Source organism: Phodopus roborovskii, unplaced genomic scaffold (assembly GCF_943737965.1).
Source record: "Phodopus roborovskii unplaced genomic scaffold, PHOROB, whole genome shotgun sequence".
Taxonomy (NCBI): domain Eukaryota; kingdom Metazoa; phylum Chordata; class Mammalia; order Rodentia; family Cricetidae; genus Phodopus; species Phodopus roborovskii.
In genome coordinates, this window is record NW_026126413.1 from 8,179,861 (window position 1) to 8,207,055 (window position 27,195).

Below are 27,195 nucleotides of genomic sequence, written 5' to 3' on the forward strand. Positions count from 1 at the left end.
CAATCCAGCACTACATGTCCAGACATGGCATCACCCTCAATAGGCTGGGTCCCACAGCCGTCATTAATCAAGGAAAATGCCCCACACATCCCCCCGGGACAATCTGATGGAGGCACATTTTCACTTGAGGGTCCCTCTCCCCAGGTGACTCCAGCCTGTGCTACACTGATGCAATCATTTAAACTAGTGCTGGCTTTGATGAAGGGAAGCTCTCATCACCATTTTAAGTGCAGATTTATTTGTACTATCGAATTTTTCTGTGTTTCTTCTGCCCCCACAAATATTACAAAAATCAGTAAGTAGAAGATGAGGATGAACAAAGACATTATTTGTTAAATGACCAGGATAGCTCACAGAGTTGACTTACTAAACAACATTAAAAATACTAAATATCCTTCATTTACTACAAACTGAAGGCTTTCTTGGATGTGACAGAACTCTGATTAACCAAGCTCAAGTGCTGGGTGCAGACATCTGATGACAGGAACCGAGTCCCCAGAGACTCTCCGCCATGTACTCGGAATGAAATGACAGCAAAGTGGCATCACACAGACGACTTTGATCATCTCTCTTCAGTGAAAACACCGTGATGAGCATTTTCTCAAAACACAAAAGGCTCTGATGCACAGATCAAAGATCTTTTTTCAGTCTGCTGTAGTTTCAAAATCCACTTGCAGATTCACACATCTCAAAACCAGTACCAGAGCAGCTTCCAGCCACGGAACAAGACACCTCCTCAGCACCCAGGAGCCCAGTTCCTACAGCCACAGCCCGTTCACTGAGCTGGTTCTCAGTAACCCACAACAGCAGGACAGGCATCGGCTTGAGTGCGGTGATGCCTATCCGTGTGTGTATGTGTGTGTGTGTGTGTGTGTGTGTGTGTGTGTGTGTGAAGGGGCTCCTCCTGCAGTTACAACTGTGGACCTAATAGGCAGTATGACAGTGTCTCTTCCTTTTTATCTGAACAACATTTAAAATGTTGCTCATGTCAAAGCAGCGTGCAGTGGTCTGCTATGGATGAAAGGGCATATGAATGTTTAAGTTGACACAAGATTCAAAAGACAAATCCCAAGCTGTTTTCCCTGGACAGTTAGTGAATGTCAGCCCAGCATAGGTTGACTCTCCTCTGCTGTCCAATATTTTCTCGGGAAAGTTGAAGCATCCCCTCCTTTGCAATTCCACAGCTACACATTCAAACACTGTAGGTGTCCCTCTGTCCAATGTCCCTCACCTGCCAGGCTGCTGGCCACTGGCACATTCTGCACACATTTGGAAGAGCCTTTACAGAGATATGCTTTCATGGTTTTTCAGAGTGAAATAATCTTTAAAAGTAGAGTTTATTCTATGTATGGGGATGACTTGCATGTGTGAGTATAATGCACTTGGGAGTCCAAAGGAAGGTGTAAAATCTTTTAGCACTGGAATTACAGGCAGCAGCCACCTGATGTGGATGCTAAGAACTGAACCCAGTCTTCTGGAAGAGCAGTAAGCAGTCTTAAGCACGGAACCATTTCTCTAGTCTGATAATCATGTTTTGTATATTTTGCTCAATCAAAATGTGTAATGCAACTGGGCATTGGTGACCATTAATTCCAGCACTCCAGAGGCAGAGGCAGAGGCAGGCGAATCTCTGAGTTTGGAGCCAGACTGCCTACAGAGGAAGTGTCAGGACAGGCTCCAAAGCAATAGAGAGAAACCCCCCTGTCTGGAAAAACCAACCAACCAAACAAACAAACAAACAAAAAGTGTAATATACTGTCCTCACCCAAGAGTTCCTAAGTCAAGCCTACTGGTTTAGTGGACCCAAAGTATTCAGGACCCTATGAGCCTCATTTGAAGCTGGTCTATAGGGTTGGGGACCATGAGGTAACATGGGCCATGTCATGCTCAGGATGTGGTCCATGCATCAGCAGCATTGTCAATAGCTGGGAGCTCATTAGAGCTACCAACAACCTCTCTCCAGACTTATAGAATCAGTACCTGCATGTTAGTAACCATCTCTAGGTTGTTCATTCCACATTAGAGTTTGAGACCAGATTGGTAAAGTAGAAAACCAGTAGGTTTTGGGTGCTTTTCATTTTGCAGTATGGGGGTGGGACAGAGCCCAGGGACTTAAATACACTAGCCAAGAGCTCCCCGGCTGAACTATCCCATCAGCCAGAGGCTAACTTTTGGCAATGGGTGTTTTGAGCCCCTCCTTTTGTGGCTGTAAAGCTGAGGACATAGGGGCCTCACAACACCTCTGCCTCCTCATGGCATAAGCAACAGTACTCACTCTCTCAGGGCACACAGGATGCATTGACAGATACAGGGGTTTGTTATGCAAATTGTTGGATGAAATGCTGGAGGGGGCGGAGTCTCACAAGATACTGACTGTAAGCAAGATGGTAAGGGGACCGGAGCTATCAGTGCCAGGGTCTGAATCACTGAGAACTGCCACACTATCCTGCAGGAGTTGAAGACATACCTCCAGTCCAAGAAAGCTCCTCACATGCCTTCTAAGTCTACTGGGGCCTCACTTACTTGGATGGGCCTCACCCACCTCAGTGTGGATTCGCCCTTCATTCTCAGTTCTTCAGCTCAGATCCCATTTCTATGGGTACCACCCTTCCAGACAGATGTATCCACAGAGAGCTATTCGGGTGTTCTTCTCACTTAGACAAGTCGACGTCTGAAATTAACAGTCGCCTCTTTTGAGGGCAGAGTAAGAGAGCATGTGTGAAGTGCCTGGAAGGCATGCTAAGACAGCCTTCGACCCAGTGGCGGGACTGAAACGTCATTTCTAACAAGTCCCAAGTGAGGCTGAAGTGCAGGCCCAGAACCCACACACGGAATCTGTGGCCTTGGCTGGGGATGACCCATGACCGCAGGAAGATGGGTTGAGCTGTGACCTGGCAGGTGGGATAGCCTGGCACAGGAAGGTAGGGTGTGGCCAGCCTCTTTGGCTTCTCTTTCATGGCTAGATTCCGTTTCTGAGGAATCTGGATTTGCTGACTTATCACTTTGCCTATTACTTCATCTCCTCCGAAGCTCAGAGCTGAGCTCCGCTGGGGTGGTTTCCTGAGAGGTGTACGCAAAGCAGCACACTGGGGGTCTTCTCTTTCATGTTGTCATTCTTCCAACTAGGTCCCTTTACTGCTCAGTGACAAGAAGAAATTATGTATAATGGACTTAGTAGAAAATTCTTTTTTTTTGCCTAATGTTTTGTACTTAAAGAATTATCAATGCCAAATGAGACTTTTGCCAAACAAAGTATGAGCCCACATGCTTGCTAGATGTTGTCAAGAGAATGAGGGAATTGCAAAGATCTAGTGTTTTCCTAGTCGTGATGCAGAAGCCTCAACAGGAGAGTCACTGAACTATTTAATGACGCCAGGCTTCATTTCACTCTGATTAACACAAGCTAGAAGTGAGCAAGCCTCAAGGCCATCGCTCAATAAATCAGGTGTCTGGAGCCGGTGAGTAGGCAGGGCCAGTGCACCGAAGTGAGTAATGAGAAGCCAACAGCGAAAGACAGTTTTGTGATTCTGTGACCTGAGATTCTGGAAACCTCCTTCATCAGATTTTGTTTCCATCTTATAAATCATCACCCCCAGAGCCAAAAGGCATGCCTAATTATCCCTCATCTTCTAATTTAACTCAGAAATACTTACTGGGCTGGGGAAGCAAAGATGGTTAGTCTATCTACTGTCTATTAGGAGACAAAACAAGGTGCCACCCTATGAGTCCACTCATCAGAAGGTGTTTTGCTCATACTCTTGTGCTTGGCCATGTTCCAGGAACCAGGGTGTGGTAGCAAAAGTGAACTGGAAATACCCCCAACCTTGACAAGAAAACTGAGCTACACATTTTGTCATTTACTCTTTGGAGTGCTTTGGCCATTCCTAGTTGAGGGCCAACACTGTCAGCCAAGAAATGCTAAGACAGGGTGATGGCCTATCCAATTTGTTCTGGAAATGCTCCATTAGAAAGGAAGGCACGTGTCGGTCAGACAGCACTCCCCAAAGGGAAACAAAAGCAGAAAATGAAGCAACATGTATAATTTCTAGACATCACATCCATCCTATGTGGCCTGATTAGATGTCTACCCTCTGCCAAGCACAATCAAGAGCCTCCTCACTAGAACTGGGGGGCTGCTGGGTGATAGGAAGGAGACAGGGTCACAGATGGAAGCCATCAGGTGTCATTCTGACTTTAAGTAGAGCTGAACCTTGCTTTTCTTTTTAAATCTTAACTTTCCAGTTTTGCAGACGTGGCATCACTATGCTGAAGATTAGCCCGAATATTCCATTCAGAATTCATGCCCAAAGCAAGAATTAGAGAACTTCTTGCTAGAGTTGTCCAGGTATCAATTTATTTGGGATTGTTGGATGGGCCATCTGTCCACCCTGACACTGCCTACTGGGGCTTTGCGTGTTGAGCCTTCATCCCTAGAGGTCTCCATGAGACACACCCCAAGGATAAAACTGTTCCCCATGACAAGGCAGGAGCTCTATGCAAGAGAGAAGGCAGTGGCTACAAATCCAGGGGGACTGTTCCTCACCCCACAACAACACTGCCAGCAGAGAGACCCAGAAATAGAGCCAGAACCTTTGTCAGTGGTCACGTCACTATGCCTGCATCTAATCCTCACACACAGCAGTGAGTTTCGAAGAATTGATGGAGAAACTGGCTGTGCCCTTTGACAGCTTCAGTGTCTAAAATGTCCTATTACTATGAAACCCCTCAAGAACTAGACCGTGCAGAGTGAAGAGTGCTATGTGTGACTCTGTGAAGGCTCCAGGCACCTAATGATCCTAACGACATGCCACAGGAAGAAGAGGCTGAAGCCGAATGGCATGGCATTTGCCCAAATGCACCAAACTAGCCAGAGAGGGGAAAGAACAGAACAAATCTACAGATCACCTTTCTCCCAAACTTCAGTGCTCAGGGAATAGCAAATACTTGATTTTTTTTTCCTCTTAATTTCTGTAAAAACATGCATGCTTAAAGCAATAACAACAACACAGTCTGGTGAAGTTTACTATGCATGCAGATGTAATATATATGAAAACTATAGCATAATGGATGGGTGGATAGGCATCAACAGGCTCTTATAACACAAAGGCTTCATGCTCTGCATGATTACATTAAGAACACTGTGGGAAGTTAAAGCTGCACATGGTAATTCTAAGTAATTTTGTATTATTAAGCAATTTCCAATAATTCTGCATTATTAAAAACAAGATATAACCCAAACCCAAAAGATTAAAGAATGACATTTTAAAAACTGTTCAAATAATGTAAAAGTCTTTATAAAGAAATAGAGATGTGAAGATAAAAGAAGAACATACAAAAGACAAATGGTAAAATGACAGACCTGTTCCTGATGGTGATATGAAGAATAAGGTAATCACTTTGACCTAATTGAGACTGATAGAACATTCCACCCAACAAGAGAACACAGCCTTTTCAAATGAATCTTTTTTTTTTTTGAAGTGCTGACTGAAACAGACATTTATTTGGCCCAAAACAAAAGACTTCAATAAATTTTATGTGGATTCAAACACCACAAAGTATGTTCACTGACAATAAATGGAAATAAATTAGATATTATCAGAAAAACATCTAGAAAATGTCTATCTAGAAATTAAACAAACCCAAACCAAAATTTATAAATAGCTCATGGACCAAAGGAGAGATTAAAGGAAATTATAAAGTGTAGTGAGATATTCACCTTGTCTGCACCTGTGGCATAGACCACGCCCACTGGGGGTGGAGACAGGGCCAGGCATGACCTGGGGGAACTAAGTCTGAGGAGGGGCTCCGAGAGCTCTCTTGCTGGCAGCAGGGGGACAGGAGCACTTCTGGACCAGGAACCTGCTGGTGTTCATCTGTCTGTTGTCAGTTATTTCTCCCTGAATAAACATCTGTTTGGCCTATTTGTTTCTCCTGATCCTTATTAAACATTAATAATAACGTATTTTGAACTGAAGGAGAATGGGAAGCTGAGCCCCTCCATGACACTGCATATTTGTTCTTTTCCCATGCCGGAGAAGGGAGGAAGAGAGGAAGCCAGGAGCCCTCCCAGCTCTCTGGAGTAGCTTTCCTTTCCTCCATCTTCTTCCTGTGATAAAATAGTATCACTGCCTTAGGATCTGAATCTTCCTAATGAACCATAAAACAAATGGGGGGGGGGGCTTGGAGTGTCATAAACAACACAGCTTCATTTTCCGAGATACAAAGTAGTCATCTCAGAGATGAAGCTAAGTTCTAAAGAGATGGAGAGCTATGTCCTGCCCACTGACTGGAAGACACACTACTCAAATTCTGGTTTTCTCTTAACTGCTCTACAGCTTTAGTGCACGCTTGTGGGGTAAACATTGCCAGTCTAATTCTAAAACTTATAGGTAGATACTAAGTTTAGCCCACTGGCACCAAGAAAGTAATTCCAGATGCAATGTGTACTTAATGTAAAAGTCCAAACTTTAATCCTTTAAAAGAAATATACAGTATCTTTAGAACTTGGGGACAGGAAAGAAGGCCACAGAGAGCAGTATCTGTCACACAACGACATAGGAACCTTCATCAAATTAAAAACTGTTCAAGAAAATATTGTTAAATGAATAGAAAAGAAAATAGAGGAAAACACAAGCAAACACATCCGGCAGTGGATTGATGTATAACGAATGTAGTTCAACTCACTAATAAAGACAATCCAATTAAAATGCCAAAAGCCTCCCATCGACACGTCACAAAGATGATAAACAAGAGAAAAGTACAACGCATGGAAAACTTCTCAGTCATTGGTCCCCAATGTGTGCACAGTATCAGGGATTATGCAGAGACACCCTGACAAACTAAATCCTACACACCTACCGAATGGCTGGCTAAAAGTGCTTGCAGCACACCGACTCTTGACTCTTGACACGGCCTCTCCTGCTCACTCTTTTGGGACTGTCAAATAATAGAACTTCTGGGGGTGGGGACAAGAACTGGCAGTTGCCTATAAAGCAGACATGCACCTAATCTGTGACTTAGTGAGTAAACTACTGAACATGCTCCCAAATGAAACAAAAATCATTTGCAACAAAGCACGTGGAAGGATGTTGGTAGCAGGTTTATTCTTAATAGATCAGAGACCATTCGGGTGCCACGGATAAGACAACAGATAAGCAAACCAGCATGTGTTCACCCAACAGAATACTATTCGGTGACAAAAACTGAGTAAGCGGATGGTGCATGGAGCCCATATACCAAAAAAAAAAAAAAAAAAGTCTTAAAAACATAAACCAAAAAATATTTTAAACAATATGCATGCGTTACATGACTGTTTAATCTATGGTAGGGTGGGTGGGGAACCAGATAAGGGAGGGGCAGAGATCAAAGATCACTGGGGGAAGAGGAATGAGCAAACCTCTAGAATGCCAGTGATGTGCCTTGCCTTGTGAGGGCCTGGGTCACACAGGCTTGCATATTGTTGGGGGCCATGCAGAGACACACTTAGAACCTAGTGATTGCTTTACGTTTAGAGTGTCCACATGACAGGCATTAACTGTAAAGGGGACACTCATGAGGGAAACTAGATCATTCTCTCCCACCATTTTGGGGTGCTGGAGAATGAACAAAACCTAAGATCCTGGCATGGAGGAGAGGACTCCACCCACCTCCTTGTGAATTATATACCGGGGAATCTGCACCCGAACAGGGTCCTCCATGGATTGGCCTGCTGGGGTGGAACTCTGGAGCGAGAGAGAAGGCCAGGCCATAGGAGAGCCAAGGAGCCACGTGTTGGGACTCAAGACCCAGACAGACCTCAGAAGCTGCAGGGGCCAGGTTAAATTTTAAAGAAAAAAAGCGAATGGCCTAAGTGTCAAATTGAAGAGATAACACTGCATGGGTGTGGTCAATGCCACAGGTAAGGCTGGGTGGATCTCTAACTACCCAGGGCCCTTAGGAGCCTTGGGAAAACAGAAAACTGTCCGGGCTGCCAAATCAATTTCCAGAATCAGAGGCCAAGGTCACAGCCAAAAAGTGTGCTATGGCACTGAGCTCATGAGCTCAACCACGAGAACAGAGCCTATTGCTCAAGGCAGGATTCGCAAGCTGCTGCACGTGTTTCTCTGCTCTGCAGGTTCCATCAGGAAGAATGCAGACATCCATCAGAACAGCGGCTCAGGTTGAAACCTGCAGGCCTGCCCACCATGCTGTTCCTGGCCTCCTCCCGGCAGGCCATACCACCCCTATACAGCAAAGTGCCACCCGCGGACAGAACTTGAAATGTCCCCATCAACGGCCAATGACATTCTTGTCAGCGTTGGACCATTTATACACAACAGTGATCCCAAAGAGTATATTAACCGATGGCATCTGTGACCCTCTCCTGTGTACGCACTAGCTACGACATTTGCACAGTGACAAAAATCAGCCAACGGTACAGCTCTCAGATGTGTCATTTCATTAAGTGCCATGTGACTCTGTACACAAAATTCTGTGCTTCTGCAGATAATAGGGCAGACAGTTTGTCACCTGGAGCCCAGCAGTGACAGGCAGAGAAATAAGATTTGGAGTTTCAGCCCTGTAGTCCACTAAAATGTGATTTATGAAAGATAATTTTAAGAAAACAATAGCTTTAATGCCCCGAAGGGTTGTAGGTGAATTTTTCAAATTTAAATGAAACAGCAAACTAAATAAATCCCACCCACGCCATTTTCTTCCCTGTAATATATCACAACTATGAAACATTAATGGCGAGGAGAAATGAAGAACCCAAACCCCCACCAGCTGAACCAGACAATGGACTTGGAGGGAGATGAGGGATGAGTTGGTTTACATCTGTGTTGTCAGGTCAGGCGTGAACAAGAGACATGGCAGGGCCTGTACCCAAGGCCAGGGAGCAGTGTTTCAAACAAAAGCTGTCCCTTTCCCAGTGCTTCATGGGGGCTAGCAACACAGAGGGGACAGCAGGGTCTCATCCACTGTGTTCATCTGCTCAGACCAAAGAGCAGCTTGCCCTGCTGGCCTGCTGCAAGGTGACATGATGGCTCCAGAAACTTAGGTTGGGCTCATCTCTTAGGCCTGTGGGATGACACAGGGCTCCTGGGTCCTGGGAACCACTCTTGGGAGCCCTGGATGCAAACATGTACCCCACAGTTATTTTTCATGCCAAGGCCCAGGAGGAAGGTGCACAGATAATGACACCATGGTCCCTGTCCCTGGCATTTCCTCAGTGCCTACTTCCTACTGTAAGGAGAAGGAACTAGTCATCTTTCAGTTAGGCTGCACTGCTAGACCCTGCCAGACAAACTCAACCTGTGCCCCATGCCCTATCATGTCCAGCAGGAAATGCCTTGGACTCATGTAACCTGATCACATCCTGCTGAGTTGTCTCTTAGCTTGGAGGTTTCTCTTAGGAAGTACAGTGAGAATCCCCTGAGAAAAATCCCAGGGACTGTCTTGTCCAACCTGCACCAAGATACCCTCCCTCAGAGTCCCTGGGACACAGGCATCACCACTTTGTCCTTGTTTTCAACTCTCCAGGTCATTGCAAAACGTGGCCGTGGCCAAGGCCAAGAGCTCCTGAACTAGCCCCTCCACGCCCTGTGGCCTTTGTGTTCCCTGGCCCCTCCCTGGGCCAGTGTTCTGCAAATAAGCCCCTACAGTCCTCTCAACAGTTCTCATGGTCCTCCACAAATCCCTAAGCAGCTGAGTGCTGTGTGGCTTCTCTTCTTTGTCCCTTAGGTCTGGTCCATGCGTGGTGTGAAGTGCCCCATAGCACTTGTGGTGGGAACAGCGCCTTCTATGCCCCCAGCCCACAGCCTTCCGGTGTTGACTAACAAATAACAAGGAAAAGTGCCAGAGAGCCCACTCCTTCCATGGGGTTTCTGGCTTTAGGGCCACTCTGCTCACAGTGATGGTATGTGCATACAGCTTTCTCCAGGGCCCTTGTGCCCCACCCCGAATCCCGTCCCCCTAATTAGCCAGAACGAGAGACCAACGCGAGATTTCCCCAGTGCAGCAGATGAAACCCAAGGAGCTGCAATCCAAATCTACTTTCCTATGACGGACAGTGGAAGAGAGCATGCTTCTTGGAATTTTGCTTTTAGAAATTATATCTAAATGTGTGCAATCCTCAGTATTGAATGCTACGCTGACTGTGGTTGGAGCAAAAGACACTTTGTGCAATAGACCAGGCGGCGCCACGGTGCTGGGCTCAGTGTGCATGGGCTACATATCACTGAAGTATGATGGGCCTGTGCTGTGGTGTGAAGGCTAACATGGCCTCCCCCATGGCCTCCTGTGTGTGACAGTGTCTTGGAGGATTAGGGAACCCCGAGGGGGTGGAAACTTACTGGAGAAAGTGAGTTACTGAAGTAGGCATGTTTTGTAGAGCCACACCATACTTCCTGTCTCCTCTTCCTGCTCCACCACAGAGCGGTGAGGAGCTGTAGCTCTTCAAACTGTTAGCCTTCTTCCCTTGCTCCTTGTCAGGGGTCTGGTCACAGCGACACAAAAGTAACTCATTCCAGAATGAATTATACACTGCTACAGCCGGCAGTGACAACGCTCAACATGTACCACTGCGTGCCTGAAGGTATCTAGAGTGAGCTGCTCTGAGGCTCCTGCTTTCCCTTAGAGAGACCTCTGTGGACCGTTAGTTCCCGAACTCCCGCCCTCCCCAGCCTTCCACATCTCCACACTGCTTGCCAGCACATCACAGAGCCAGAGTCCCATCAACACAGCAATTTCCATAAGTTCCCCTGTCCAGAGACAATAGCCATGACTGTGAAGTTCCCGAGAGCAGGGCATGCAGAGAAGCTGGCAAAGGCAGTGGGCAGCCCTAGGCTGAGCCCCCAGTACAGTCACAGTTCCCACCTCCCCACTCTCAGCAAGATATCTAGCCGAGCCTGGCCATGCCCTCCCCATAAAGACACGTTCCAACCACATTTCAAACCTGCATCTCAGTCAACAGGTCTTCCTGATGACATCCCCTGCTTCCCATCCCGTGAAGGCGCCAAACAAGCCCATGCCTTCCTTTACAGCCACACTTCTGACTGCTTTGGGGGTTAAATCCTGACTTCATCGCTTACACTATGTTACACCCAGATGCATTTTTTTGACTTCCCCAAACCTCAGTTTCTTCATGTGTCAAAATGATGACAATATCCTCACAGGACTGTGGTAAGATGACAGGAGAGGACACATGTCAAGCAAGCACTGGCAGAGTAAGGGCTACGAAGTGTCCCGATAGCCAGGTGCAAGCTTCTCATTGGCCAAGTCAGTGAGTTCAGTCACAGAGGAGGTGGGAACACCGGGACTTATCACTGGCCACGACAGAGGGCAGATAGGTAGGCACCCTTTAACCACGCCTCTCTTGCTTCCTAGATGTCCTGGAGAATCATAGTACCTTCACAATGAGGACCAGACACTGGAGGAGGGTGGCAATGACATGTGGGGAACGGTTTGACTATAGGCTCACTGCAGAAGGCACGTGCCTTCATCTACATCTGCCATAGTCTTGTCGGTATAAAGAGGAAGTCAATACATTCTAGCTTAGTCCACTTTTTAAATAACTGTATTACAACACATCCTTGTCATTTATTGGCACCTGGTCTGCAGAAGCCTTCCCACCACAATGACAGATCTGATCTGTGTTGGTATAAATGCCCCAGACCCTGATTTAAAAGATGCATGCAACACATCATTTCTAAATACTATGAAAATTAAAATATTCCTATGGGAAATGCTATTGTAAGTTATAGCAACTGGTCTTTGCAAAATGCATTTGTCATTTTTTTTTTTTTCCTGGCCAGTAATTGTGACCAACTGGCAGTTGTACCTGGTGAGTGGACCTGTGTGAGTGTTCGCTGATCTTTTTATCTACATGAAGAAGTGAGTGTCACCTCCAGGCTTTAGCAGGTCCTCACTATGAAGCGGCAGGACTCCTGACAGGTTGGCTACGAACTGCTGCTTTGAAAGAATACAAGCTTCCCTGTGTTATGTAAAAAGTCAGCGAGCAAAACTGTCAGATTTTCAGGTCTTAGCCACTGCTTTGAGAAGCTAGCACTAGTCCTCATCTTGGGGGTCAGTTGGTTTCTCTGTCTCTGTCCCCTTCCCCCCTTCTTTCCTCCTTCCCCATCTTTCTCCATTATAATACCTGTGCTTAAATCCTATTAAAGTAGTTTCTTAATAAAGACCAACTCTGCTTCATAAAATGTCAGGTTGAGGGAATGAGTGGACATTTATAATGGCTCAAATGATACCCACCATAGAAAACCGCAGCCCTTGAGAGTTAAGTTAAATTTCAGAGCAAAGGCTTTCCTCCCCAAACGCCACCACAGGTCTCACCCCTTTACCTCTTGCTTGTCTTAAACACATTAGGATAAACCAAGATATTAACTTTTGAGAAACCGCTTACTTACATCTGTTTCCTACCTTTCCCACTGGGGCTCACCTTTCTTGGGTCACACTAACTTTTCCCCATGCTTTGGCCTCCATTACCGAGGCTCACTCTGAGAGAGCCTCCCCTGCTGCAGCGCGGTATCACGGGGAAAGCCATGTGTGGATTCTCACAGAGGCAAACCCTATTCCCCAGCTCAGACTCGAAGTTCCTTCTTTTCTTTTTTCCTTCATCCCCCACCACTGATCAAGTGCCTTGTCGACATCCAGTGATGTGACAGAGAGGACGGGAAGAAAGAAAGGGGGCAAAGGGACCCCACCCATGTTCAAAGTGGCCAACACTGGCACAGCTGCTTTGCCAGCCACAAGGCCTGAGCTTTCTGGCCAGTCTACCTGAGCGAGGCGCTCCCAGGATGCTCAGTGTAGGTCCTCAGGTATCTTCCCTTTGTCAGGCAAAGGTCTCTGGCAGCAGACCTCTGAGCCTCACAAAGACTGTCGCAACCAGCTCAATTAGCAATTAGCTACTACCTCCTCCAGACTAAAAATGTTCCTCCTTCTCTGAGCCAAGACCTTCCATGCACGCAGTCCTACCAGGTACTGCCACAGTACCTCTACAGTCCTTCTGCATTCCCTCTTCCCTGCTATAGGTTCTGGGTCTTGTACCCTCCAGCCTAGCAGGCACTCCACTCAGTGCTCAGGGGTCGCCTGTTCAAAGTGTGCTTTCCCAATATCGGAGGCCTTTCCTTAAATAGCCTCATACAAATAAATACATACGAAAGCTCGCTGGAAAAAATGTGGAGTAAATTTGTTGATTTAGTGGCTTCCCAAAATGTGTCAACAAATATTTCAGGACACTTGCTATAAGTCACGTACATCCAAACTCTGCCTAGTGGCAGTACATCAGTGGCAGAAAGCACACTCCCCAATGGGAGTGACCCCTCTCAGAAGCCACTCAAGCTGTAGCCTTCTTTCCTCAACACTTGGATGTGCACCTTGAAGAATAAGCAGATGTTGTTTGTAATGCCACGTGAGACATAACAGTTTTATACAAAGGGTCAAACTCAACACGGAACCTGTTTGGCAGGAAGAGGTCTGGAGGGTAATGTGGATGCTCAGGACAGTCCTTTATTGACAAACTCTGGTCTTGGACCAGTGATCTGTTAACCACCAGCCAGGACTAGTTGCTGCCTGTGAGTCATGAAGCCACTCACCTTGGCCAGTAGCTCTCAAAAATGACAGGGTGCAGCCCCCCCCCCCAGAGGACAACCTGACTTCACACTTCTAACGCTGCCCCTCAAGAAATCATTATTTGTACTTCAAAGTAAGCTTTTATCAATGTAGGCCTGGCCACCTTAGCTGTCATCGCTCCTCAAGGAAGCTATGTCTACAATGTGTTGTCGACACTGTGATGCCCAGGCATCGATAACCAGGCTGGTGTTGAGCTGTAGTAGAAGCTCTGAGTGGCCTAGCGTATTGGGTTCAATAGCTACTTTCCATTCAGAGGTCAGGTGAGTGGAAACAAGAGTTCTTCCATGAAGGAAGGTTGGGGGGGGGGGAATCAAGAGGGTTCTAGAAGTGGGGCCCCCCACTTCTTAGTTCTGTGAAGCACTGTTTAACACTGGGCCAGAGTGGCTGCCTTCTGCCCTCCATCAGCTGCCACCTTGAATGCTTGATTAGCTGGAACATTTCTTCTGAGCCCGGCTGCTTTGTTCCCCTCAAAACGCCCAGTGTGGAATGGGGAAGCTCTCTCCAGAGAGCTGTGCTCCTTGACTCTTTAGGGAAATCACCTCCTTGTGGGGCAGGAACACCAGCACCACCCCAAAGAGCTTCTCCACAACCCCACGTGTCACCTCTACAAGAAGGCTGCGCTATCTGGCGGACACTGCACACTGCAGCCCTGTCTTCCCGCATACCGGCTCCCAGTGCTTCCTTCCCCCAGACTTCAAGCACACTGGCTTTTGGAATTGCCGTGCTCACTGTGCTGTCATAGTCAAGACAGAGGCGGGTGTAAGCACCCGGGTATGGAGAACTAGCAATAAAGAGGTCTCTGCTTTCAGCATCGCAGGCTGCCAGCCAGTTCAGGAATGGCTGGCAGGGCGATGCCTTCACCATCCCTTCCCTACTCAGATCTGCCTGGGACATGGCTGTGCAGTGCTGGATTCCTGTGGTTTTACACATGCCCCCTTCTTTGGAGTCAGACCTTGTGAGAAGGATCAAGGGACCTAGGATTTTACAGGCTGTATGTGGCAGAGACAGAGCCTGAAGACAGAATGCTAGGGACACATGAAGACAAAGGATGTCCAAAGTCTGTGTGACTGGATAAGGCTGGGAAATGTCTGGGAACCCTAGACTGTAAGTGGCCTAAGCAGGTGGGGAAGGCAGGAAGGAAACTTATCTTCTACAATCAAGGTCAGCAAATACCTCCTGGAGAGATTCAGACAATAAATACTGGAGGTTTTGAAGGCCCAGGGTCCTCCATGCCCCAACAGATACCTTCTTCAGCCTCCCCAGACCTGGGGTTTGGTGCCTGTCCACTTTAAGTTTTCTCTCCCTCTGGGCTACACTTTGTTTACTATCTCTGACCCATGGCTTCTGGGGGCTTGTGATGAACAGGTGTCTGGTGAGGCTCTGGGGACAGCATGTGTGAAATGAGCAGGGGCTGCATGTGTGAAGGGAGGGGGGACAGCATGTATGAAGAGAGGGGAGACAGGCATGTGCAGCCAACATACCTTACTGAGCTTTCCAGCCTCTTGGCAGAAACTCAGAGCCCAGAGATAAAAATGAGTCTTTGCTGATGACAAGCGTGACCAGAAGTGAACTGCCTGGCACACAACTCCATCCCCTGCTCAAAGGCAAGCCCACGGGTTGATTCTAACGTCAGGGCTGGACCTCAGAATGAACGCCTGCAGACAGTCTGCTCTGCTCCAAGAGTCCACCCCAGCCCAGAGCCATCTCCATGGCTTCGGCCTTCTTTCAGGAGAAAGGAAAGCGCTGTAGCCAGCCAGAGGGACAAGTTGCTTTATTATTGGAAAAATCTAAGAGTCTCTTAGGCCTTGCAGCACCATTAGGTGACGTCAATGGCTCAGGGGATCCAAGCTCTGTGTTTCCACTCTTCTCAGAACAGCAACTGATTCATGGTAGCAAAGGGGTTTCTATTTAGAGCTGCAGAGGAGAGGCGGCCTCCGTGTCCTGGCATCCGATGCTAATGGCCTGCCCACTCTCTGTGGGGAGCAGGCAGAGTTCACTGGAGGCCAGGACTGAGACGCTCCACTTCCCCCAAGCTAACCAACAGCCCTAGGTAGACCTACTATGTGCAGGCAGCCGGGCATGCAAAGCCCGCCCGTAACCCTGCTAGAGAGGGGAGGGCAATTTAGCACACGGACAGTCTCCACAATGAGGAGGAGGCAAAGCGAGAAGGGGCTTTGGGGGTCTCGGGAAGCAGCAGCTACTTCATGATTCTTGGGCTGAGCCACCAAGGACCAGTAGGATCGGGGGTACAGGGACTGATGGTGGGGCGCTGGAATGAGAGGGCGTGAGGAGGAGGAGAGGCAAGCACCGCCCGACTTTCAGCTCCCTTGCTAAAACGGCAGACCATGAGCTGATCTTGGCGTTGCTTAGGGCCTGGCCTGGAGCCACTGCATGGCTTCCATTGAAGGACATGCTGGAGTTTGGACATGAGTTGTCCCTGCCTGATTTCTGTCCCTCTGTGTGTCCACAGGCTGAACATGGTGGCCCGCACCACCTCACGTGTATACAGAAGTCCACCTCGAAGGTGACACCCGGATTCCATGCTCCCTTCCTTCTTAGCACCTCTCATGCGAAAGGTCATCCTTGCTCTGATGTGTCTCAGTGTGGCTGTCTGATGATTTTTTTTCCCTGTGACAGTCCATTCCCTTCCTTTCCAAGAGTCATTCCCACCCTAGATTAGGTCCTCAGTGGGAAAGGATGCGTCTTAGGAGCCAGCCATATAACCACAGATATCTGGGCTCCATGAAGGTCAAGTGATGCAGCCCCTCTGCCCCTCTGGAATGTTCTCTAGGAATAGCCCCGCGGGCTTCGGTCTTGCGGCCAGTTCAACTCCTCACCTAGCCACACCTCATTCTGCCCCTCATTGTTACCACCCAAGGAAAGGATGGACTATGCCCCATGTGCCCTCAAAATTCCTAAGGGACACTGACCCTTTCTTGAAAGCCAAATTCAAGCATCCTATTTGTGCATTGAAAGTTGCTCATTAATAGCCATATGTATTTCATATTTCATAGCTCATAAATGATAAGGTATGAAATGGAAAACGACATGATCAAACAGTAAAAATATAGACGGCATAAAAATACTTCAAACAGTACTGTAACATTAGAAAACTACCTTAAAACATTCTTAACCCTAAAAACTTGCTAAGTTTCCATTATTTCAGAAGACAGCATTCAAAATGCACTGCACTCCATGATGTAATGTTAAAAAAAAAATCACAGTAGCGATTTGGAATGGTTCTCGTTTTGGCTGTGAGCTGGCAGAGTGAATGCTCACATGCATTCATATACTTTTCATTTGTTTAAGAAATTAAGATAGGAAATGGAACATTTTTTTTCCCTTTTGGATTTGAAGAAGAATATTATGTTCCCATAAAATGTATTAGCCTGGAGAGAGCCACAAGACATAGCATAACCAAAGCACACTCCTAACAAAGTAAGGCAGGATTGTAGAGAACTGGGAAAAAAGCAACCCTGCCAGAGGCTTCCCCATACACCTCCTTAGATAGCAATTACAAGAAATATGGAGAGAGACAAGCAGAGCACAAGGGCAAGAATGACGCATGGGCAAGCTGACAGAGCGGCAGAGGACACCGAGTACTGTACCTGCTTGTTATGGTCAGTGGCACAGCACAGCTTCTTGAGGGAGACAAAATGCCTAATTTTCCTAATAACATAAACAATCGGTGATTAGTCGGAAGAAGACGATGCAATAAGGCAGCACACGGATACAACCGCTCTCCTCAGAGCTGAACGCCAGGCCCTCCCCAGCGCCGATTTGGTCACGAAACCTCATTTTCCTTTGGAAGCCTGGCCTCCCTGCAAGCCTGGCTGGTGTGGACACTCCTTGCTCACGGGCCTGTCAGTCTTTTTCAGCTGCCTCCTGAAGTTCGACACGCTACCACGGGGGGGGGGGGGGGGGGGGACTGGCTTTAATTCTACTGACACAAATATTTTATTGCTCACAGGAAAAGCAAAGGCTCATTTGGAAAGTGACCACATTTCAGTGTTTGCTGTTTTTCTTTTCGGCTCTTTATATGGCACACTATGGCTCACTGTCACGACAAGACAGTGGTTTGCATGGTCTTCCCTGCACGCTGAGGTTCAGCAAAAGGATGGCTTTTTGATTGTTTGTTTGTTTTTTCAGCCAGAGGCAAACATCCTTCGATTAAAAAAGTCATGAACTAAATCCAGGAACTTAGCCTGTGGTCTTGCTCATTGTCACGAGGAGACTAGGATCAAAGATGCCAGATGCACCAGCCCTGTGCAAGTCAGCCCAAGGTAGATTGTCTCCTTAGAGTAGAGCTGTGGAATACACTATGTAGGACGGTACACCTGGAAGTCTATGGCAACCCTCCCCCTATCTGGTTCTCCCACCTGGTTCACTTCACGGGGCAGGGGGGGGGGGAGTTCTCTGTCAAGAACATGGGAAAACCCTGATGGAATCTGTAATATGAACATCACCCAAGCAAGAAGGGTTAAAATGTCCCTATTTTTTAATCAGAGTTGCCTCTGAGAGCTCACTGCCTACAATTAGGGAAAATAACACAAAATCATATCTGGATAAAAGAACTCCTTTCTCTCATCTGTCAAATCTGAAAAATATATCTATATCTATCTATCTATATCTAGATAAATAGATAGAAATTACCAGACAGTAGCATGTTCCCTCCTTTTGGATTGCCCACTGACTCTCGTCACACACACAGTTCCGTTTTCCAAGAAGACAGTCTAAGACTGGCCATAAAGACAGTGTGACAGCCTCAGGCACCAGCTCTTTCCTGTGGCTCTGTATCGGCCACTGTTGGGATGGCTAAGCTGAGCCAGTGCCTGTAGGGAGGGCAGGCAACCTCTCCCTGTGGTGGACAAGCCTTGTTTAGGAGCCTGTCAGGACCCGCGAAACCCAGAAGCCAGCCAGAGAGGAGCCGCAAAAGAAACACTAGGCAGTGGCCTCTTAAGTGCCTGGAGGACAAATTTCAAACCAATCCAGAAAGGAAAACTGGAGGGAAGCAGCCTTCGGATAGATAGGCGATCTTCTGGAATGGGCTGGTTTCCTAATCACATAATGAGCTGAAATGAACTTAGGTGGCTCTAGAAATCATATGTGAGAGGGGTTATTTGGGTCCCAGCAACCACTATCTTATTATTTCACCAATATGTCACACATCAGGTATCCCTTACGAGGTCAAACCATCCTGTAGTATTGACCCTCATGCTGGTTGCCAGGCTCATCAGTAAGATATAGTGAGGGCTCCCACCTGGCCCTCGGAGACTTCCTCAGAGTATGATTGAGAGAAGGAAAGGGAATCATATGCTTTACTTCTCAAGCCATACCCCCATGTTTCTCTGGTCAGGTGTCAATGGCTCTTGTTCAGACACCTTGTGTTGTAGGTTAGTACCTTTAGGACACTCTGAGCTCTTGTTTAAGCTCAGAGTCAATGTGGAACAAACTGGGGCCTCAAAGAGAGGAGGGTAGCACTCTGTGGGCCAGGGCAGAAGCCAATAGTGCTAACTGGAGTTCACTTGCTGAGCGGGAAGGACAGCCAGAGATGCTGAGAGGTGTTGGGAACAATGGGGCCAATCATGACCAGGTGGCTAGCTGGGGAATAGGGCTGATGCTGCATGAAGGAGCATGGGTAGGAGATAGGGGCAGAGGAAAACCGTGCCTAGAAATTGCTGCTGGCCACAATAGACAGAGCAAATGCTATTGTGTGTGTTATCCTACGGCTTCTAATGTCCATGAGAGCCTGAATCTTTATCTGCAGCAGAAAGAGTGGAAGAGTTTGCTCTCACCCTCCTTGGCCAATCACTGGGGTGATCTTCACGTGCTGTTGGATGCTGTCCCCGGATTTCCGTCTGGCATAGTAAACCCCCTGCCACTCCTACATGGACAAAGAGAGCTCTTGAGATCCTTCAGTCGAGACCACAGCTGCTCCCACACTGCATCTTTGTAGGTTGAGTCAGAACTTCCCAGACTTCTAATGCATGTCACAAAACTGCTGTACGTTTGTACCTACTACAGCGCTAACAAGAGCACCATGTCTAAGTGTAAGAGCTCCAGGCCAGCATGTCCACTATCAAGTTGCCTGCCATGAGTTCCAGGGCAGCTGGAGATCCCTCGGGTGCCACTGCACAGAGTTCAGTAGGCAGTCCCAGCCTTCACAACAACCCATGGGCCTGATATTATAACTGACAGATGGGTAAACTGAGGCTCAGAGAGTCCAACTCTCTTGCCCACACAGGGAAACAGAGGATCCATTCACAACTGTATACTTCCTTAATCCTTCCCAAAGTGCCTCAGCTTTCCGAGACTCTAGGGGGCTCCCACCCAAAGGTCACTATGGTTCCTTGCAGTTTCTATAAGATGGTGTCAAGGGGAGCATGAGGTTCCTGCTGCCACAGGACCCTAGGAACTGGACTGCAGGCAGGAAGCCTCAGGGTAGGGAGTTTTCTCCAGTTTCTGGAAGGAAGTAGATAGCTCTGAAACTGAGGTCCCCTGCAACCATATTTTACTCTCTCTTGTATATGAAATGTCTAAAGAGTGTGCCCTTTGAGGTTGCCACATGTGGCTAGGTCATTTTAACTATATATATATATATGTGTGTGTGTGTGTGTGTGTGTGTGTGTGTGTGTATACATACATACACATACACACACACACACACACACACACACACACACACACACACATAATGGAGTACTTACAGTATCCTGTTCATTTTCAAGTCTAATAGATCTGATTTTAAAAGTCATTTGGACATTCTAATAATTCAGATTTATTCTACCCCTGCTAACGTTCCCCTCTCCAAGGAAGATGATGCTTAACTACTGCACAACAGAGGAAAGAAGAGGAAAGCAAAGCCGTGTGAAGAAGCATTAGGTCACCTCAGAAGCAAGAGGTTACTCCAGCTCTGAGGGAGCAGAGCTACTGCCCGGGAAACATCTCCCCCAGAAGCAGCAGAAAAGCACAGAGATTGGGGGCAGAGGGGACCTGGGGAGGACGCTGCACAGCAGTGAGTAAAAGAGACCAGAAGGGAGATGGAAGATGGTTGACTCAACCAACAGAACCTACCAGTCAATGTGGATTTTAGGTCTCTCTAGCCCCTCCTCCCAAACGCAAAGAAAGGAAAAAGTGGGAAGCAGCTGTCTGGGGTAGAAATCTGCTCAGGGGTGCAATGTTAAGATGGGGGGGTCAGTCATGCAAGGGGGGGCAAGTGGCCTGCCCACAAAACCATCAGCTCCTGTGTCACCGTGTTGGCATGGAGAATTAACTCATCAACTCCTTTGGCAAACTGCAAAGGGAAGCTTTCACTGAACTTTGAAGATACTAAAGTCAGTCTAAAAGACAAAAGACTAAGACATGGGGGAGGGGCCGGGGGACACTAAGGGAGGAGTGTGAGTGGGCTCTTGGTTCCACCCACCTTTCCCTTCTTGATGCACGTATTGATGGTGTCCAGGAGGTCTGCCCGGTTCTTGTCACTCTTAGGTAGGTCAGCGAGTTCTTTCCCCAGAAGCTCCCCTTTGTGGTAGCCCATCATCCTCTCAAAGGCAGGGTTGACATACTGTGAGTAGGAGGGGTTACAGATCAGTGTGCCCTACAGGGAGGCTGTGGGATACAAATATACAGAGCCAAATGTCCCCAGGACAGCACTCTCTAATCTGCTAGGAGCAGTACCCTCTCTCACACATATGGCAATCGATTCCTTCACATGACATCCTGGTCCTCTGTGAGAAATGCAAAGAACCTCAGCAGGAAGGAAGCAGCAAAACCTCAGCTAGCAGCCCCGGCCTCTGATTGGACCTTATTAGCTGTCTACCACCCCATCCCCATAGGAAAACAGAACTAGGAAGAGGGCTGGATTTACAGCATGGTGGCATAGTGCTTGCCTGGCACATGTAAGGTTCCCCCAGTACCAGTAAACAAATAGGCCAACACAGACTACTCATCAAGTTGCAGCTTCTGTTAGTCACACCATACCATGCAGCTATGTGATGTTATATGTCTTTCCTTTTGCCCCGTCTATTAATCAGTGCACCGGCTGGGAGCACCCTGACCTAATGTGAATAACAAATGTGGTTAGCCTATAGAGCCAAGGCATGCTCTTCCAGTGCAGGGTTTAGGGTGGGCAAGGAGAGAGGATGCCCACGGTGTACTCGGAGGTCAGCAGATTCACGGGGTCATGGGCAAAGTTCTGCAGAGGCTTCTGGAATTTGGAGCAACTGCCTTATCTGGCCCCAGGCTCCAGCCTTCCACCAATTTCTTTTTAAAGATACAGTCATCACATGAGTAGCTGTAGCTCAGAGAGAAAGGGGTGGCAGATGTGAGCACACTGCACCTGGGTCAACAGTTTCTTTGGGAAAAATTTCCATCCATCTGCTGCCTCAGAAACATTCTCACTAGCCATTCCCACCCTCCCCTTGGCTAGGGTACTCCATCAGGAAGTGGGTAATGCAGGGACACTGGCGGGGGTGGGGGTGGTATTCCCTTGGGAGCAAAGCTTCTATGAACATATCAGCCCCAAGAGCTGAAGAGATGAGGGTGTAGAGGAAAGGAATCTCAGGCTGTCAGGCACTATGGGAGGATGGAGAGGAGGGGGACCTGACCTCATCTTCTTGACATCCAGATCCCTCCCAGACTAGCATTTCCATGGGGCAGACATTGCTCTCCTTGGGCATGGCAGGGGTCACTCCCACCAGGGTAGAGTTGACAGCATGCCTCCCTCTCTAAGCTTTCCCCTACATTGTCTGACTGCTGAGAAAGCCCTTCCTCATTTCTGCCTCCACCAACTCCAATGCACCTCTTCCTCCAGGAAGCCTTCTTTGACCTTTGCTCTATCTGAGTTGGAACCATTCCTAAGGGCTCCCATGGGCTTCTGTGAAGTAAACTCCAATGAGTCCCATAGAGCTTGAAATGTGCCTTCCTCTCACTCAGGTGAGAAGGCCGGAGCTGTGTCTGGAGACACACTGTGCTGCAAACACCCACTGGGTACATTAGAGAGGTTATTCTTTTCCTGCTCTGCAGATTGTCTCCTACGCTGCCACACGTGTGGGTCCACTTTCCCATTCTGTAAATCTGAATAACGGTTATGGTTCCCTTTTATGTTGGAGATCCTGGAACCTCAGAACCCAGCGGCACAACAGACGTGACTGAGCAGTGCACCTACATTCAAACCCTTTGGAACCGTAAGAGGATGTCTCCATTCCTCTGCCCTCCCCGTCCCCCCATTCATTTTCTCATCTGTTTGTTCTCTCACCTGGTTCCCAGGGTGGCTGAGAGATCAGTGAGTATAACATGCTAATAGCTGTGCCAGCACATGGGAAGCACATGCAAATGTTTTCAGAGCAAATGCAGATGGATGGTTCATGTGGAAGGAGGCATAGAGTTGTCAGGGATGGACAGACTGACACATACGATGCTGTTTCTAAGTGCGTCTATCACCTGTGCTCACAGACACACGGCTATCTGTTCAAGTGCCCTGAGATGTGAAAGCAACGACATATGTGATGTTCTTGATACGCCATCCTGAAATCCAGGTGAGGGTCAGCTGAGTGTCCCCTCCATGCCCCGCCCCCTCCCTCCTTCCCCTTTCTTCCTCTCACATGCCCAGCTTCTTTCAGGACCAAGCCCCTTTCAGCATAGCAACTTCCCCTGTGTGGGCACCAACTACCCTCACATCCATTTCTTTCTGTCCACGGAAGAGACTGGAGCCAGGGAATAATTTATGTCATGTGACACATCACCACATTACTTCTCCCAGGGATTCAGGGTTGCTAACCACAGATTGGGGTCACAGAGGCAAAGGACTCTGTTCCTGTCCAGGGTGGAGAAGGTATGGGAGGGCAGGGCTACTTCTCAACAGTTCTGAATTACAACCCAGCTTCCTATTATGACGCAGGCAGATGCAAAGCCAGTGTCCTCATGAGCAGGACTGAAGGACCATGTTTGCACGTGAGCATGGGGCTTGTGCCCAGCTTTCCGTGTGGTTTAGGATATGGAGCTGTGGGCGGGAAGTGTAAACATAGCCAGCAATGCATAGAAGCCTTCAGTTTTATTTCAGGGGACAGCCAAAGATATTCTAAATATACCCCCAAATGCAGCCAGGCAGGACGGCTTAGGAGTAAGGATGTGGCAAAATAACTTGATTTCAGCGCAAACTGCTAGCCCTCTACTTTGCTAGGCCTCAGTTTCCCCATCTGCCACTCAAAGCTGAGACTACCGTGGAACTGCTCATGATAGGGACCAGGTGTGGTGGGCCCGTCATACCTGTGACCTGGGACAGGAGCGAGGCATGCCTGTGTGCACACTGAGGACATCAGAGTGTTTACGTGGAGGCTGATGCCACAGGGGCCACGGTGTGCTGGTCACTGATGAAAGCAAGTGCTCCTCAGTGACACTGCACACCAGCGCAGCCAGGCCAGTACTAATCAGTGGACCGAGTACATTTCAGAGTACTCTTTAAGGCAGGTAAAAGATTCTCTATGTGTATATTTCTTGAGAAAGATGGCAGTAGCATTACAGTGCTTTATAATAGAATACCAATGGCAGATGAACATGTATCTTTAAAGTATTCTGCTCCCATAGCCACTTAGAAACATTTGCTCAACAACCCTGTGTGAATATTGTCCTTATAAATGGCCTAAAATTCTCCCTCACCTCTACCTAGGAAGTAGCAATTTCTGATCTGAATTAATAAGTTTATCCTAGGCGGGTTAGAGAGGTAATTGTTAAGAGCACTGGCTGTTCTGTTAAAGGACCAGGGTTCAATTCCAGAACCTACATTGGCTGGCTCAGAACTGCCCATAACTCCATAGCTCCGTGTATCAGATACCCTCTCCTGGACTGGACTCTACAGGCACCCACATACATATGCTCATGTGTACACACACACACATGCACACACACACACATGCACACACACACTTTAAAAATCATATATCATAAAATAACTTTTATTCTCTTTTGCATAGCCCATTCTTAAGTTTATCAGTAGCAATCGCATACATTGATTTTCCCTTTCTTCAAGAAAATGTGCAAATATGTGAAATATTTTTGAAATAAAGAGATGGATAGAACCCGAAAAGCTCTTTTTTTAGTGTTGATGATGCAAAGCGTTTCTTCCCATACCTGAATCACATGATCATCACTTGTAATCTCTATGGCTTCATGACAGTGGTCTAACGCTGTAAACACTGAATTACAGGCCCTGAAAGATGCATAAGATTGGAGTTAGTTCTATACAAACATTGTTTGAACTTTGTTCATTTAGCAACATAGACAGACCCCAGAGTCACTGGCACTATACACTCTATTACTGTTAGGGCCTCACAGTTGGCATTCCCTCAAGTCTTGACATTTCAATACAACGTGCAATGCTGTAGTAGGGCCAGTCATAGTCATGGAGAAGGGCAAGTGCCCGCTGATTAGAAGAACCTAGCCGGACCCTGCCTGACCTTGGGGTATTCTGGCCTTTTGCAACACACAAAATAACATTTGTTTTCCTTTTCTTAGGTTTGCGATGCCATTTTGCCTACAGCCGCACCCACTGGTATGAGGAAAGACAGGAGTGGCAGGTGGATCTGATCCCCCTTATCCAGTTCGTCACACCTGTATACTTTCTAATGGTTCTCCCCTTGATGACCTCACCTGTGTACCTCAGATATTTGAAATCAGGCGCCAATTGTGTGTTTGTTTTGTTGTTGTTATTGTTTTCTCAAATTCCCTCGTAGAAAACAACTCCAAATACATCAAGCTCTGTACTAGCCAACACAGCAACCATATGTCTAGATGACCCCTGTTATTTAGATAGACTGTTTAAAGCCAGGGAAGGCGTTCTTACATGGTGTAAAGAAAAAAATAAAAAGAAAGGGAAAGGTTGATTTATGGGATGGATATTTCTTCTTGTAGAGCAGATTCTTTACTGTTATTTTCCTACCATGAGGGAGTATAATTTGCTGCCACGTTGACCTACTTGTTTGGAAATGACAGAGTACTAGGTAAAATTGGACTATATTTTCCCGCTCTAGGATCCTGGGCACCTTCTGGTCTTTGCTTGTCCTTGATTTCCCCATCTAGAGAGGGACTATAAGAACATTTATTTCATGGGCTTTTTTTTTTTAATGATCAGAGTAATGGATGACTTATGCAGGCATTTCTCAAAGTGCTTGGGACCACACATGGACGAATACAGAGAAAAGAAAAACTAATTGCAACCTATCTTTTCCCTGAGTCTATCTGAATGGGACTCAGTAAGTTAACCAGCCTGCAGTAAGAAGGACCTCAGCACACTGAAGGATGATGCTTCTTTCTATGGATGCAGAGATGAGGCTATCTGCATATGGATAGGTAAGGCAAGCATCCATGTTCTGGTCAGTGAGACAGAGAATGGGACTAGCCTGATGCCACTGACATTCTTGAGCCCTGCAGGCTATTTCTTCATTGCAATTGTGCACCCAACTAATTGATACTGTATACTGTCTAGCCACCACCACTGTGTTTGCAAACATGTTCTATAAAATCAGCAAAACATTAAAAAGGATACTAAGATTGTTATCACTGTCATCGCTGCACTACCTCTTGAGAAGCAAGCAAGAGCCAGGCTTATCAAAAGAGCTTCCCAGACAGCTGGTCTAAACTGAGTTCAGCTCCATGGGAAAGCCGTTCCAGATACTAACGACCTTTCAGAAGTGATGCGTGGAGACACAGACTCCACGTAGGCTAATTTGTCAGCTTTGAGAGCTGGGTAATTAAGTTCTAATGAACACATCTTGTCATGCTCCTCTCTGGCATAGGGTTTTCTGTAAAGTATCTGTACATCTCAACTAAATATGCAAATGGGTACTTCATGTTGTCCGTTCTCAAGGCAGTTCTGAAGTAAGCCCAAGAGCCTTGTACATCACATTCTGGTTATCCATAAAACCTAAACACTCCAGTACATGTAATGCTCAGAAGGACACAGCAAACCCCTACACTGTCCATCGACATGAAGGGACACTGGCAGGAACAGGAAGGATGCAACATCCACTGTCCTGTCCCTACTGTGCCACTCATGGCCAGCTGTGATGTTTTAGGACTTCTTGACCTCTTCGGGTTGATGGCTCTATTTAAATAAACCCACAGCAAAATGGGACAATCAATTTGAGTCATGTTCTTAGAACCGGGGAACCTAATTGCTGGTATTAATTATTCATACTTTTCAGGCAGAAAAACTGTAGCCTTAATAGTTTCTGCTCTTGGGAACCATGAAATGCATTCTCAGATGCCCTTACTTTTTATCCTTAAGGTTAGAGGTTATAAAATTGGGAGGAAAAAAGGAAGCAGGAGGGAACAATAATAGATAATGTTATTTATTCTGTGCCTTCATAAGGGTTTCAGAGGCTCAGATGGGAAAGGCCACTGTCCCGGAGCACAGGTAGAAAGTCCATAAACAGCATGTGGCCCAGCGTGTGCTAAAGGCACCAGGGCCCGTCTGTACAGCCTGTACAACCAGGGTGATAGGCAGCTGAGATCACATGGAGAGCACTCCTGGCTCTCAATGTCTTCCGGTCAGTTGTGGCTGGAATGTCATGC

General features: G+C 47.3%; 1 protein-coding gene across 8 annotated transcripts in view; it reads right to left on the reverse strand.

Annotated features, from left to right (window-relative positions):
• Pde8b (phosphodiesterase 8B) overlaps positions 1-27,195 on the reverse strand; it is a 196,819-nt gene that overhangs the window by 32,878 nt on the left and 136,746 nt on the right. For 4 of the 8 annotated variants that reach the window (XM_051182998.1, XM_051182997.1, XM_051182994.1 and 1 more), the window contains exons 7-10: positions 24,754-24,832; positions 21,050-21,190; positions 19,422-19,510; positions 17,235-17,295 (exon numbers count right to left, since the gene is read on the reverse strand). In XM_051182998.1, the coding sequence (XP_051038955.1) occupies positions 17,235-17,295; positions 19,422-19,510; positions 21,050-21,190; positions 24,754-24,832 (370 nt within the window). The remainder of the gene's footprint in view (positions 1-17,234; positions 17,296-19,421; positions 19,511-21,049; positions 21,191-24,753; positions 24,833-27,195) is intronic. The other 4 variants (XM_051182996.1, XM_051182995.1, XM_051183000.1 and 1 more) reach the window with 2 other exon arrangements.